The sequence below is a fragment of the Sebastes fasciatus genome, chromosome 19 (assembly GCF_043250625.1).
Source record: "Sebastes fasciatus isolate fSebFas1 chromosome 19, fSebFas1.pri, whole genome shotgun sequence".
Classification (NCBI taxonomy): Eukaryota; Metazoa; Chordata; class Actinopteri; order Perciformes; family Sebastidae; genus Sebastes; species Sebastes fasciatus.
The window spans coordinates 23,019,776-23,035,261 of record NC_133813.1 but is presented as its reverse complement, the minus strand read 5'-3'; the positions used below and the strand labels follow the sequence as shown (position 1 = coordinate 23,035,261).

Here is a 15,486-nt window from a genome sequence, read left to right as displayed (position 1 = left end):
ATATATTGTTCTTATTATGTATTGTAGCGGACTCTCCATTCATCCATTCTCTGTTTATACGGGGCCAGGTCACAGGGGCAGCAGACTAAACACGGTACTCTAGACATCCCTCTCCACAGCAAACTCTAAGGACATAATTCACCATAATCTGTGGTTCAACACAATAACTTGTTATGTTCCTTTGCTGTGTTGTTTTCCCTTCACAGACAAGTGTCATTGTGTAACTATGGTAACGCAGTGTGTTCAGTGTCTTCTCAAAAGTTGTTTTTTAGCGTTAGCTGTTCTGAAATAAAAGACACACACCTTTGTGTAGTCAAAGATAGAAGTAATTTGTCTCTACTTTCCGGTAACTTCTATAATATTAGTACTTATGATCATAAAAGAACATGAAAGAAAACGCCTTGCTCAGTTTTCCGAGTTTTTTGCTGGTAAATTTATGTCCTTATAATCTCGCAAATTTGTGAGTTTTTTTCTTGTAAATTTGCCACTTTAATCTCAGAGAATATCCAAGATCTTTTTTTCTCCTAAATTTACGACTTTTATCTCGGAAATTCTGCGATTTTTCACATTATTATAGTAATTACAGTCCAACTTCTTTCTTCTCTTGCTCTCTTCCAGCACTGCTGAGCAGTCTAGGATCGGCATCCCCACTGAGGCCGACTCAACGGACGGCCTCGCCAACCCACCAGCTATCGTTATTTACATCGTGGATGCTTTTCTTAGCTCGAGTGGAGCGAGAAACGAAGGGGGAGAGGAAGAAGAGGGTGAAGAGGTGGAGGCCAGTAGCATTTGGCTACTAGGACTTCTTCGCTGCTACACAGAGATGCTGCAGACTTTGCCTGAGTCGATGAGACCTGCGCTGGTGCTACAGGTAGGAAAACTCACAGATTTACACTGGACAGAATTCACTCTTGATCTACAGTATTCACTCATCTTTTCTTTACATCTTAATGTATCTTACTTTAGGTGGTGCCGTGCCAGTACCTTCTCCAGCCGGCCAGTGGTGAGAGCCATTTCTACCTGCAGCATCTGCGCTCCCTGTCCTTCTCCTGTTACTCCCAATGCAGACGTCTGATGCCCCAACAAACCCACATCAAGTCCCTGACTGGCTTTGGACCAGTTTCCACCGTCAATTCTGTACTTAAGGGTCCAGAGGTAGGCATGAAAATGAAGCAACTTTTGTCATATTATACTCTGTAAATGAGTGTAATATACTTGCCTATATTAATCCACTTTTCTTTCTTGAAATCTGAATGTCCTCCTGCAGCATCCCAGCCCCATGCAGCTGTACACTCCCCCCTTCATCCTCAGTCCGGCTCGTCCCAAGCAGCCAGAACAGGGGGAGATCTGGGCAGAGATCCCTCCCAAATACAACGTGCTCTTTGTTGGATACTGCTTATCACATGACCAGCGCTGGATCCTGGTGTCCTGCACCGACCAGCAGGGGGAGCTCCTGGAGACCAGCATTATCAACATCGATGTACCCAACAGGTGTGGAGAAGTGGTTTTGTTTTTAATTGTTCTGCTTTAGTTTGTGAGAGATAACGCTCTGGTCTCTCTCTACGTATTTCATCGTTTCATGTTTTTTTTTCCCCTCAGAGCGCGACGCCCCAAGGTCTCAGCCAGGAAGATGGGACTACAGAAGCTGTGGGAATGGTGTATTGGCATCATCCAGATGACCTCACTGCCATGGAGGATTGTGATTGGTCGATTAGGCAGGCTGGGGCACGGGGAGCTAAAAGGTGAGTGACCTCCGTTTAGAAGAAACCAAGCTCTAATGAATACAACTTACTTGCAAGTCATGTTCAGAGTTCAAAGTATCATTTTGTTTCTTTTATTCTAATGTGGATAAAACATTACTTTATAATCACTTTGTTTCCCAGAATGCATATACTGACAAATATAAACAAGTTCATTTAGAAACATGTTTCTGCTTTAAGCAAAGACAAAGCAGTAAGTTCGGCCATTTATTCAGCATGAAATGGGACTTACATTATCTATTCTGACCAGAAACATCATTACATGTGACTGAAATCCTATCTTATCTCCGTTTAGGTTGACATTTCTGATATTTTGGTATTACAGAAACATCCTGTTTCATAACATAGCATTTAGGAAAAAAATCGTATCTTAAGATAGGAATTTAGCTTTAACAGAACTGTCCTAACTTAATTTAGGGTTTTTCCAAGTTAGGAATCCTAAGTTAGGATGACATAGACCCTGTCCTACATTCAAAATAACTGCCAAAAATGGCAGCAGTACTGTTATTAGGTCTGTATAATATTGAAGATGGGGCTTCAAATTCTTTAAATTTCCTGGACCATATAGTATTAATGGATATATATATCGACCACCTAGACGATTTATTTTGAATTTGATTGATGTCCGGCTCTGGAGAGGGTTAATTGAGAAGAAGAAATCTTCCCGAAAAGGTGGGGTTTCCTCTCCTCCACCGACATGATAGTGCCTGCGACTTATCTCAGCTAAAATTGAACGCCCGTCTCTTTTTTGTCCGTGATTGCAAGCTAGCCAGTGACAAGATAGAGCCATTGATATTAAAGCTTGGCCATCTCAATTAGTTCACCGGTACATTCTAATCAAAGACACAGGCATATCAGATTAAAAAAATGTATAGTTTATTTTTGTTTTTTTAATTTATATAATTTATAGTATAGTCTTTCTTAAGTTAAGATAAGATAAGATACATTTAGGAATTGCTTCTGTAATAGGAAGATGGGATTTTGAAACTTAAGTTAAGATAGGACAAGCAGTTAGGATATTTTTCTCTAATGAGGCCCATTCCCTAATATCTATTTATAGTACATACACTCCTACACAGGTGCAAACGCATACTTGTAAACATCTTTTAAATTGTTAATACATTTTCTATCACTTATGTTCTATCTTTTTATAATTCTCATTTTATTTATTTTCCCTCAAGAATTTTGTTAAGAGATGAAATTAGTTGAAGAATGATAAAATAATTTTTATTATCCTAAATATCCCTGCTTTTATCTTGTTTTCTCTCTCGTACATGCACCTCCCAAACTCTCGCTCTCTCTCTCTTTCACTCAGACTGGAGCTCGCTTCTCGGGGAGCATTCCCTCCATTCAATCGGGCGCCAGCTGAAGGAAGCTTGTCGTATGTGTGGGATCTCAGCTGCTGACTCCCCCAGTATCCTCAGTGCCTGCCTGGTCGCCATGGAGCCACAGGGCTCCTTTGTGATCATGCCTGGTTAGTAGCCTGTGACATAATGATGGTGATGGTTATGGTTATGGTGATAATGATATTGGATATTGCAGTACACTAGAATTATATTGTTTAGTTTACAAAAATGAAAGTAACAGTGACAAAATATATTAGTAAAAACACAGATTAGGTACAAAAACGTGCTACATATTTGTGCAGATAAGAAAAACTTTAAATGAGCTAGAACATGAAATAATTCACAGCTAATTTAAATGCAATATTTTTTGCAAAACCTCATGAAAATAGACATGTCTCCTCTGCTGTTCTCTCTCCGTGTACAGATGCAGTCACCATGGGCTCAGTGTTTGGCCGCAGCACCGCTCTGAACTTGCAGACCTCGCAGCTGAACACACCTCAGGACGCTTCCTGTACACACATCCTCGTCTTCCCAACGTCTGCCACCACCCAGCTGGCACCCAGCTCCTACCCCACTGAGGACAATAATGGTAACAACGACGAGCAGGATAACAGACATACTGTTAATATTTATTTATTTTATTCCATTTGTGCATTTACAGACAAGGTGTCGCCACTCCAGAACAATGACAATGTGTATATATTAGGGCTGTCAAAGTTAACGCGATAATAACGCGTTAATGTAAATTAGAATAAAATTCATATGAAACTAGAAAACCTGAGGAATCCATTGGTACCAACCATGTCATACTAGCTTGTTGCAAAGGAGGTTAAATAACGCTCCAAATTTATACAAAATTTTGGCGAGGAAAAGCTGGCATGGCCATTTTCAAAGGGGTCCCTTGACCTCTGACCTCAAGATATGTGAAGGGAAATGGGTTCCACAGGTACCCACGAGTCTCCCCTTTAAAGACATGCCCACTTTATGATGATTACATGCAGTTTGGGGCAAGTCATAATCAAGTCAGCACACTGACACACTGACAGCTGTTGTTGCCTGTTGGGCTGCAGTTTGCCATGTTATGATTTGAGCATATTTTTTAATGCTAAATGCAATACCTGTGAGGGTTTCTGGACAATATTTGTCATTGTTTGGTGTTGTTAATAGATTTCCAATAATAAATATATACATACATTTGCATAAAGCAGCATATTTGCCCACTCCCATGTTGATAAGAGTATTAAATACTTGACAAATCTCCCTTTAGGATACATTTCCAACAGATAAAAAATGTGCGATTAATTTGCAATTAATCGAGGTTAACTATGGACAATCATGCAATTAAATATTTTAATTGATTAACAGCCCTAATTTTATTCCATTTGTGCATTAACAGACAAGGTGTTGCCACTCCAGAACAAAGACAAATGTGTATATATATGTAAAACAAACAAAAACAAAACAAAACCGGCAAAAATACAAATTCAAACATGACCTAAACCAAGCTCCCGCTCCACCCACCCAATTTTTAACAGGTATTGATGTACAACATGAAAATGCATCATTATGTATGTATGGGAAAAAGAAAAAAAAAAGTGTATAGAGAAAAAAGTTAAAGGAAGTTGAGTTTTTAATTCACTTGCTCAGGTGTTTGGTTTTTGTGAACTACAGTGATTTGTTCCATTGAGAGATGTCCTGCCAACAAATGGAGCCATTGTGATGATGTTATTTTGTGCCTGTATTTCCAGTTGAGCAATATTGTCTTTTTGGCAATGGTCATTTACAAGATTACTGATAATGTCTTGAGACTTGGGTAAACTAAACCCTTGTTTAAAATGGTTTAAATATATTATTTTGCACCAACAGGTGGCATCTTTGTGCTAAAACATCTCTCCCCACAGTCACAAATATCTTGTGCAAAACATGATGAAGTTCCGTTGTGCCTTGTACTAAAGACTTTGTTAGAATAATAATTGTGTTGGTTTGGAAATGACCCCAAACTGGAGATGTGTCATTGTTAATTACCAAAGTTGAAATTGCTGTGTTGACATAATTTTTATCTCTTCTTTTTTTTTTTCCCCTCAGACGACATGTTCGATCTGCCCTTTCCCGATGAGCTGGAGAACGACATTGGCCACGACATGATGCTGATCACAGGGAACCTCCACCCTTCCCCCAACACCTCTCCCGTGCCCTCGCCGGGCTCTCCGTCCGGGATGGGAATGGGATCACATTTCCAGCACACCAAGGTGAGTTAGTGGAAAAAGAATTCATCCTACAGCGGCTCGAGCTGTAGCAAATGACACCCTCTTACAACGGAAGACACTGTCATGGCCTTACATGTGAAAAAAAGCATATTTACAGTACACATTACTACTTAAACATTGTTTTTGAAGACTCTGCTCTGACTCTGCACAGGAAGGAAGAGAAGTACAGGGTGTGATCAGACCTGATCGTGTTACTTTATAATAAAATAAATACATATAATAACTTCACTTTGATCTCTCGACTTAATCAAGCTGGCAACCTTGAAAAACCTATACAAAACGGTTATTATATATGAACTATAGAGTATTTTGTATACTATATAATAAGCTTTTTAATTGCTATGTACAACTGTTTATTAAATAAATGTTTTATTGGAACTATAATGCATACCTCTTCAGGTTCAGATTTGATTTTGCACTTTGAAGCATGGGAACTTCTTTTTCTGCCGTCTTTGCTGACTGACACTCGACACTTCACATTATCAAGCACAAATCAGAATTACGGTTTTGCCAAGTATAATAGATGCGTAGGAATTTGTCTCGGAGGCACAGGAGAAGAGACATGTTGACAACCTATATTACGGAACATTTCATACGTTACTGACAAACTGTGGGAACATCGTGTAGCTGTACAATAACACAGTAGAGGTTAAACTAAGTGTTAGCTGTGTGTGTCATAATTGACCCCGCAGGCAAACAAAAAAAATGCAAATATGTATGTTGATCTTTTGCAAAAACCTTCTTATCAGCTAATAAAAGTGTCCTCAAATGCTGTTGCTCGAGCTGAATATATATAACTTAAAGTGTCCTCTTCAAGGATTGCATGCTCTAACCTAGAAATATCCGACGTGATATAAAGTGATTCTGCGTTCAAGCACAGCTCAAAACATGGGAAACTAAATAATAAGCATGTTGTATAGAGATCGTTGAACTACAGTACATCTGCAGGAAATCTCTTTTAATGCGACATAAATATGCAGTATGATAAACCTTTGTAACCAGTTTGGTCTGTACTCTTTTCATGCTTTCATTACCGTGAAAATTACCTGCTTTTATTCTTGTTAAAGGAAGAACAACCCACTCATGTCGTTGAAAAGGCTCATAATTTTTGAGATGCAGATGGATGAATGAAATGAAAGGATCATAATAAAGGATTGTAATTAATAACTGACCTTCTCCTGTGTGTGTATAGAACCAGGGAGAGCGCTTGATGTCCAGGGACAGTCCACCAGAGGAGCTGAAGCAGCAGCCGCTGGCTCTGGGCTACTACGTCTCCACGGCACAAGCAAATGGACTTCCTCACTGGTTCTGGGCCTCCTGCCCTCAGGCTGAGAGCCAGTGTCCACTCTTCCTCAAGGTATCTAAACACCGCTGTGTGTATCATGTTTTGCCTCGCAGATACATGAATGTTACAAGCCTGTGTTAACGTGCGGTACCAGCAGGGGGCAACAAAAAGCCACTGATTTAGGTTCAGACAAAAAAACAAAACACTTAGTTAGGTTAAGGGAAAACGTCATGGTTGAGCTTAAAATAAGTACGTAAACTAAGTTAAAACACATACAGGAACAACGTAACGTCAGTACAGAAGACACGTCACAAATGTCACTAACGTAACAGTACATGTCCACAGGGGCGTTTTTTATCACGAGCGATCGCCTAGCTTCCCAGCATTGGACGCTTGATGGGCTGCCACTAAACACGAGACACTCTGCACCTGATTGGATGAATGTTTTGCCTCGAGGGCTGCTGCTTCCAGCTTTCAAACCAGAACCAACATGGCGACGCATTTGGAAACTTAAACTCTTATATTCTGAAAATAGTTCACCGAAATGTGTTCCTGAAAACATTTCGTTGCTGAATCTGTCCTTATTTTGGATCGACAACGCTTAGTTTAAAAGTTTCTCGGGAGTTTCCAGAGGCGGCGAGTTGCGTCGGAAGCCCCTGATTTGCATAAAGTAGCCCAGATCTCGACTTTATGCAAATGAGGAGCGGCCGACGTGACGCCCCGTCTCTCGAATCGCGCCGCCAGAATGCACTGAACGGCTGCTTACATAGACAATGAATGGGAATCGTGGAAAGGACGGAGGCTGTGGACGCGTACCGTAATTTATAAAACAAAACACGGGTCTTGAACACGGGTTGTGTGTGTTTGTCAGACCCATCCACCCACCCACCATAAGTGGTCTTTCTCACTTTATATACTGCATAACTAGCTCTGAAGTTAGACTTCCCGTGACACTGACGAGCTTTCTTCCGGTGGCCAGGCGGGTCTACTAAACGCTTTGCTGTGAGACCGGGCTGGTGTGTGAGAGACAAAAGCCAGTAATAAAAATAACAAAGCTTATTTTATTTGAGAGAAAACCCCACAGAGAAAGAAGAATGTGTGCAGATGTTATTTTAATAGCGTGATTAAACATTACAGATGCTTACAGCTGCATGCAGATGCATGCTTCAACAGTTGACATCATGCCCTTTTGTTTCTTTACTTCAGGCCTCTCTCCACCACCACATCTCCATCGCCCAGACAGATGAGCTGGTGTCAGACAAGACGAAGAGGACCCCTCACCCCTTAGACTCAAAGACCACCTCTGATGTGCTCAGGTAAATACAGAACACATGTCGTCCCATCACATTTCTTTATCATCTGCTGTACAGAAAGCAGATACCGAAGGGTGAGTATAAAACAGACCGGAGCCTTCAAAGTCTGAGGCCAGTGGTCTTATTCAAGTAGGTGATATAAATCTATGTATTTAATATCTGTTCTTTATAAGTAAGTGTTACATTTTCATTAAGTAATATTAATGATCTCATTGTTAAAGGTGCTCTATACGATATCCAGAGCATTAATATAGCAGCAAACAACTACTTGCTATGTAAAGACATAGTGGAGTAAGCCACCGGCTCAGCTGTCGCCATGTTGAGAACCTCGCAGAGGCAATAGATATGCTCCCAATTCCGCATTTAGTACCTTTTACAACAAGTTGTGTTAAAGTTATTTATCAGTAAATATGAACAGCGTGTTATTTGTATACTATGCATCACAACTGATAAGAGATGATAATAGTGGTTTCAGATGATATTACAACTTTTATTTATTGTTATAATTGTCTTGATTAAATTTAAACATATCATTAATAAATGATTAATGATAAAGATATTGTCAAAATAAGAAATCTAATATTTTCAAGTGCCATTATATGCTACAAAATGGTGATTTTGGGTGAAAAACTGATTTCAGTGGATACTTTTATGATTAAGGGAATCAAGGAGGATTGATGGATAATGGCTAAACATTTCAAATATATAGGGGAAACTGCTTATAGTGATCACGGTTACAGTGATCAATCGCTTATGTGGATCTAAAATCTTGGGACAGAATCATTCCTTTACAAACACTGTTTAAATAATTCGCTTATAGTGATCAAGTAGTCCGCTTACAGTGTTCGTTTTGGGTCTTTTCCTACATGACAACATCTGGAAAAACATTTTAAAACTACGTTAGACTAACGTTAATTTAATTAAAAAAAAAAAAATTAACTTTACTTCCTTGATACTTTGCCTCAAGGACTGTCTGATTTTCCGGCTGGATGCACATTGATATCGTGACAGGAAAAGGAAAGTCATCTCTGAATGAAGAAAATTTTCAGCTTGCCAAGAAATAGCAAAGCGCTCCGTTTTATTTACTTTGTATTCATGTAATAAATATACAAATGTCAATTAGATGGTAATCTGCATGACGAATGATGCACATCAACAAAGATCCCGGACAGACTTGCTCACTATAAGCGGTTTCCACTGTATATGATTTAAAGGTACAGTGTGTAGGATTTGGCGGCATCTAGCGGTGAGGTTGCAGATTGCAACCAACTGAAACTTCTCCCGTGTGCCAAGCGTGTTGGAGAACTACGGCGCTAAAGCGTGAAAATGCAAATGGCCTTATTATCTAGAGCCAGTGCTTGGTTTGTCCGTTCTGGGCTGCAGTAGAAACATGGCTCATTTTAAAGTGAAGAAAACATTCTTATTTTCAGGTGAAGAAAAGAAAACATACGTATTATTATTATATTCCATTTCTGCCAATAAATCCCTCTAAATGCTACAAACTGTTCCTTTAAATATTTTTTAAAAAGTCTGAAATTGTTGATAAAACTGTATCTTTTTCATACAAACACAGGTTTGTATTGGAGCAGTACAACGCCCTCTCCTGGCTGACGTGTACCCCCGCCACCCAAGACCGCCAGTCCTGCCTGCCCGTCCACTTGGCGGTACTGATCCAAATGTACAACGCCATCCTGAACATGCTTTAGCAGCTGTGTGAGACTTCAAGGACACCTCTAGGGGGACTTCACTTCCTCTGTGCCTACGCTTCCTCCTTCTGGGCACCAGAGAGCACCAGAGCTCTTCTGTTGTTTCGGGTAGACGTGGATTTAGTGGCTCAATAAAAGGACGGGGCAAGTCAGACTCTCCCATGCCTGGAATGTAATTAATAAGAAGAGTGAAACGCTCCGAACAATAACTCCCACTCGCTTAACCGCGACACCCTGCAAACCCAGTACAGTTTGTACCTTCACGACTGGTCCTGTGTCAGTTACGGTGCTTTCTGAGGGGGAAAACGGATGGATCTATCCAACTATGCCCATTTTATTGACATATCACAATGATCAAAATAGCATTACGTCCCACTCGGGCTTCACCTCTTAGTGGCATTTCGAAGAAGCGTCTGACATTTCCAGATTCTCTTTACACCTTCACCTGTGAAAAGGGACGTCTGTGCAGGGCCACACAACTCCATACTGTACAACCAGCAAAGTGGCATGACAACACAAACACATGGCTTTGTTACATCAATGATGCTTTTACATTTTTTTGTATAGAACCGCACCGTTGAGCTTCTTGGGGACTTGCAGTCGGTCGATGAAACTTTTACTCTGAAACGGTCCTCGATTACTCCAAAGGGGGGAGCATTTGATAACGGCACTTTTTCCTCACCTTCCAAAGTGTTGTAGATATGAACACGATGGAAAAAATATTTGACCAGTTAAAGACAGAAGTGTTGTTTATAAATGTAAGACATACATTTGCAAAGAATTGAGACTTATTTTTAATATTTAAAGCAAGAAAATGAGAAACAAGGCCTTTTTTTCCCAATTGACTGTTAATTGTCTTGGGATCTGAAATAAAAAATTGTCATTTTAATGCAATTGTAAAGATGCCATATTTATACAAATTATATCATGTCATAGAATTTGATATCTATATATATATATGTGTATATACATAAATATATATTACCTCTTCCAAGCAGGCACTTAATGATAAGGGTGATGGACACAACCATCTCTTTAGAAGTGGACACAGTATGAACATTTATCATTTCTTTTTTATTTTCTACAGATACTGAACATTTTACCTTTTTATTTAATGAGTTTAAGTTAAACTAATTGATGCAGGAGATACAGTATACTCTATATTTATAAAGTGTTGCTCTTCTGCTAAAAAAACTTGAAATAGGCAATAGAAGACCATGGTATTTGAACATTGCAAGGTTATTAAATATTTAAGAACGATGCTTTATTTGATTGGCTCTCCTAAATGATGTCAAGCGAACTATTAGAAATGCCTGTCTCTCCAGCTTCACTCAGTCTGCTCTTTGTTAGCATGTTTGTATATACACTTTTCAGCTGTGTTTTTTTATTTTCTTAAAGCTGTACATTTCATGCTGGTTGGTTTACTTTCAAGTGATTCATATCAAAGTATTTTTTTTGCTGTGAGCTTTTTTTTTTTTTTGATATACAGTATACAGTACAAAAGTCATTTAATTACAGCCAAGAGGTTGAAATTGCCAAGTAAGTGTACACACATGTACAGACGAGGGCAAGTTTGCAAAAAAAGTTGTTACATCTGTCATCACTTTGAATATCAAACAGATCCACTTTAGTGGGAGAGATCTGTTACTTTTACACTCTTTTTTAGTAAATTATTAAAACTCTTGAAAATGACATTGTGTTCAATGTTCTCTTTTAATGCAAAAGACTGTAAACCACAGACTTATTTGGTTACAGTTTATTTGGGGTAATCCAATACTGATAATCAGCTAGGGAAATGTAACAAAATATATTTACTCAAAATATGCTTTTTACTGCGCCACATTTATCTGACAGCTTCTAGTTAATGTTCAGATTAAAATGTGTTTCAAATCCAGTGGGGCAACCTCCGGGTCTGAAAAGTGAAGCAATTGTGGAAGTGCCTTAAACTTGCATTCTTTCTAACAGCCAGCAGGGGGCGACTCCTCTGGTTGCAAAAAGAAGTCTGATTGTATAGAAGTCTATGAGAAAATGAGCCTACTTCTCACTTGATTTATTCCCTCAGAAAACACTGTAAACATGAGTTTATGGTCTCAATCGCTAGTTTCAAGTCTTCTTCAATACAGCATGATGTTCATTTAGTAAATTATGGTCCCATTTAGAGTCAAATAGACCATAAAGCAAGGGATGCTTTAGGGTGTGGCTACCTTGTGATTGACAGGTCGCTACCACGGCGTTGTCCAGTCTGAGAGTTGTCTGTGTTTTTGTCTTATAACTTTAAAGCTTTCACAGTGTGTTTTCAGTTCATCAGAGTTAATTGTAACATTTTGGTCGCCTGAAAATGAGTCGTGGCTAGAAGGTGACATGTTAGGCATTGACCTTGAGTAGTTAAGTTTAGGATAGGTCGTCGGGTGAGTGTTTGCAAATTTTCGCAGGTTAGACACAACCATAAAAATGTCTTATTCAGCATTTGGTTGTACTTAGCTCCACCCTCTCATGTCACTTCTGGTTGCAAAAAAACGATATGGCAACGACCAGAAACCAAGATGGCCGCGGTCAAAAACCAAGATGACGACAGACAAAAAACAAGATGGCGACGGCCAGAATCCCGAACTCGAGGCTTCAAAACGGCAGTCCACAAACCAACGGGTGAGATCACGGTGACTACGTCCACTTCTTATATTCAGCCTACATGTATGTTCAACACATATGATGATCTTATAAAATATGATGCAATCCTATAGATTAAACAACGCAGAAAAATATGAAGTAGTTAAACTTTGTTTGATGGACAATACTTCTGTACTCTTACATTTTGAATTTACTTGTAAAGGAGTATTAGTATAGTGAGGTATTGCTACTTTTACTTAAGCAAAGTACATACAGTATATTAAAAGGCCAATAAAAAGTATTAGAAACACACACACACACAGATCAGATGTCAGTTGAATATTTATTTTGAGTTCTTTCTCTTGATATTTTTCCTTAATTAAATATATGATGTATATCTGTTTTAGAAACGGTAAAAGCTGGAGCACGGCAGGTCAAAGATGACATGAGGTGAACGCAGTGAGCAGTTGAACCAATCATATTGCAACACAGGGTGTGAAAAGGAAGCCCTTTATTACACTGTGCCGTCAGGAGGTGTGAATCATTGTTTTCACACATCTACCTTCCATATTACAACATGCCCAGGGATTATACCTAAGGCTCTGCCATAAAAGCAAGCTTTACTTCTGTTATTGTGAGTAAGACGTTGGCTGTGGAGATGAGACGATACCGTGACCTTTTGAAGAAGAGCGATGTTTACGGACTAGTCCTTTGGATCAACTGAATATAATGAAGGACAGAGTGATTACTGTATCACCCAGCTGTTGTCTGTCCTGTTCAACAAGACAGTCAAGTTTTATAAGATGTGTTCGACCCACCTATGCAAATAAGAGCTGATTAGATTTCTTTAGAGAGCACCGAGACAAAAGGGAGTAAATTAATCACATTAAAAAAAAAAAACTTTCCCAGCACTTGCATGTGTCGGCTGACATGTATCGCATTAAAAATAGCTTTCCCGACACCTACATGTGTTACCTGGCAACGGTCATGGTTAAAACAACAAACAACAAAATTGGTAAGAAAATGGCAATGAGCCGAAAAACAAGGAGTGCCACATTAATGTTGTACTGTATTCACAATGACGCAAACATCAGGACTGGAAGCTTCACACCACAGCGGTATGTTTGATGTTTGACTTCACAAACTTGTAGGCCGTAGGCACACTGTCACGTCTCAGTTGCACGATTTTGAAATTAGCCTAATAAGGGACAGCCTCAAATATGGGAGAGTAAACTGCCTGGTGTGTGTGTGTGTGTGTGTGTGTGTGTGTGTGTTAAAGGGTTGGGCATTGTGAAGGACTAGATATGAAATATAGTAAATGCTTTCACCAAACAAATGTTATGGACTAAATTAGTTTATTGTGTGTATGTAATCATTCTAAAGGATGTCCTCTTGAGGGGGAAGTAAGAGCTGCGCTGCTTTTGTGTGGTGTAGTGGGGGAGTTGGACTATGTGAGGACAACAGCGATAAAGAGGGAGTGAAGGAGGTTATATTTGACCATCAGGGTCACATAAAATCCTTGAGTGGAAAACTGCATTTTTAATAGAACCTAGAAAAGGCAGAGTGGACGACAAAAACCAAGACAAAAAGTCAGTCTTTTGAGGGACTGGGCAGCTCGAGGACAGCGTGAATGAAAAGGAGCGGGTAGCTGAAGAGTCACTTGTCGTGGTGGGGCGGTCTAATGGCCATCACAACTGGAGGCAGTGGACTCTTAATTGACTGCAATGTGTTTTCCACAGATGGCCTATTAGGCCATGGCCATTCACCTGTTATCTGGCTTGCCAAGTGCATCGCTGCAGCCAAATGGACTGCAGACTGGACAAAGGAGGCCGGGGTCTGGCTTGACATAGCATTAGCGCAAACACAATTAGAAGTCAATGACGTTTTATGTCGCTTTTCTGCCAAACAGAGCACCACGTGAGACGACAAGGTTGTTCAAAAAAGCCCTCTTAAGAGAGCTAAAAAGGTTGACTTAACGCTAAATGTCCGGCTTATTGTCGTAAAACGGAACGCAAAAAAATGGCTTCTTTTAACAGAATAGTGACATGTAATAGAAATGTATTTTCATAATTAGAATATTTCAACAGATGATGCCCACAAGTTTAATTTACAGTAACTATATTTAGGGCGGGGCGATATGGTCAAAGTTTTCTATCACGATATAGGTCATTTCATATCTTGATAATGATATACATCATGATATAGCATTTTTTTCTGGTAATTCAATAAATAAATAGTCTGTATGAAATAACCACATGCTAAAGCCTATTTTTTTTGCTCCTATGAGAATAAAATACTTCACAAATTGCAAAAGTCTCGGGAGATAGGCGTTGACCTCGAATAGTTACGTTTAGGATAGGTTGTCGGGCAGCGAGTCTCAGGTGAGTTTTTGCGAGTTTTTACAAGTTGCAGGTTACCTTCTAGAAACAACCCTAAAAATGTCTAATTTCAGCATTCGGTTGTATTTAGCTCCGGCCTCTCGTGTCACTTCTGGTTGCAGAAAACAAGACGGCTAAAATCCGGAACTCGAGGCTTCAAAACGGCAGTCTCCAAACTAATGCGTAACATGGTGACTACGTCCACTTCTTATATACAGTCTATGTTCAAAACATATGACGATCTTATAAAATACGATGCATTCCTATGGATTAAACTATGCAGAAATTTCATATCTTGATTACGATATATATCACGATATATCATGTTTTCTGGTAATTAAATAAATAAATAATCTATATGTAATAACCTCATGGTAAAGCCTATTTCTGTGTAAATTAAATACTTGACAAATGAGAAGTCGTGGAAATTATAGAAAAAAAAGATTCATAAATACAGATATAGACCTAGGCTATATCGCGATAGAAACTATTTAGAAAAATATATATATGATAGACATTTCTATATGGTTTTGTCTATATTTATCGTCATATTGCCCAGCCCTAATTACATTAGTAGATCTACTACAAGAGTGGATGTAGTGCATACACAAAAAAGACCAGAATTCAAAGCAACATAAAAGCCTGACTCACAGATGATTACATTTGAAGAGAGGAATACGTCATTAGATACACTTCAGTCACTTCGCAAAACACATTTTGTGTAATTTAAATGTTGCCGTGAGTGCAGATCTTTACAGAATTGACCGTCCCGTCTCCTCTGCCCCGAAACAGAGCAGAGGTGTGTGAAGGATCAGGGCCGTTTC

The 15,486-nt window shown here is 39.3% G+C and overlaps 1 protein-coding gene across 2 annotated transcripts in view; it reads left to right on the top strand.

The window, feature by feature from the left end:
* The window catches only part of LOC141757863 (mediator of RNA polymerase II transcription subunit 13-like), a 104,416-nt gene extending 93,047 nt beyond the window's left edge, over positions 1 to 11,369 (top strand). For both annotated transcript variants that reach the window (XM_074618744.1, XM_074618743.1), the window contains exons 22-31: positions 619 to 871; positions 967 to 1,155; positions 1,268 to 1,491; positions 1,600 to 1,742; positions 3,076 to 3,234; positions 3,531 to 3,695; positions 5,192 to 5,355; positions 6,566 to 6,730; positions 7,865 to 7,974; positions 9,545 to 11,369. In XM_074618744.1, coding sequence (XP_074474845.1) covers positions 619 to 871; positions 967 to 1,155; positions 1,268 to 1,491; positions 1,600 to 1,742; positions 3,076 to 3,234; positions 3,531 to 3,695; positions 5,192 to 5,355; positions 6,566 to 6,730; positions 7,865 to 7,974; positions 9,545 to 9,677 — 1,705 coding nt within the window. In that variant the 3' untranslated portion in view covers positions 9,678 to 11,369. The remainder of the gene's footprint in view (positions 1 to 618; positions 872 to 966; positions 1,156 to 1,267; positions 1,492 to 1,599; positions 1,743 to 3,075; positions 3,235 to 3,530; positions 3,696 to 5,191; positions 5,356 to 6,565; positions 6,731 to 7,864; positions 7,975 to 9,544) is intronic.
* Positions 11,370 to 15,486: the final 4,117 nt, after the last annotated feature.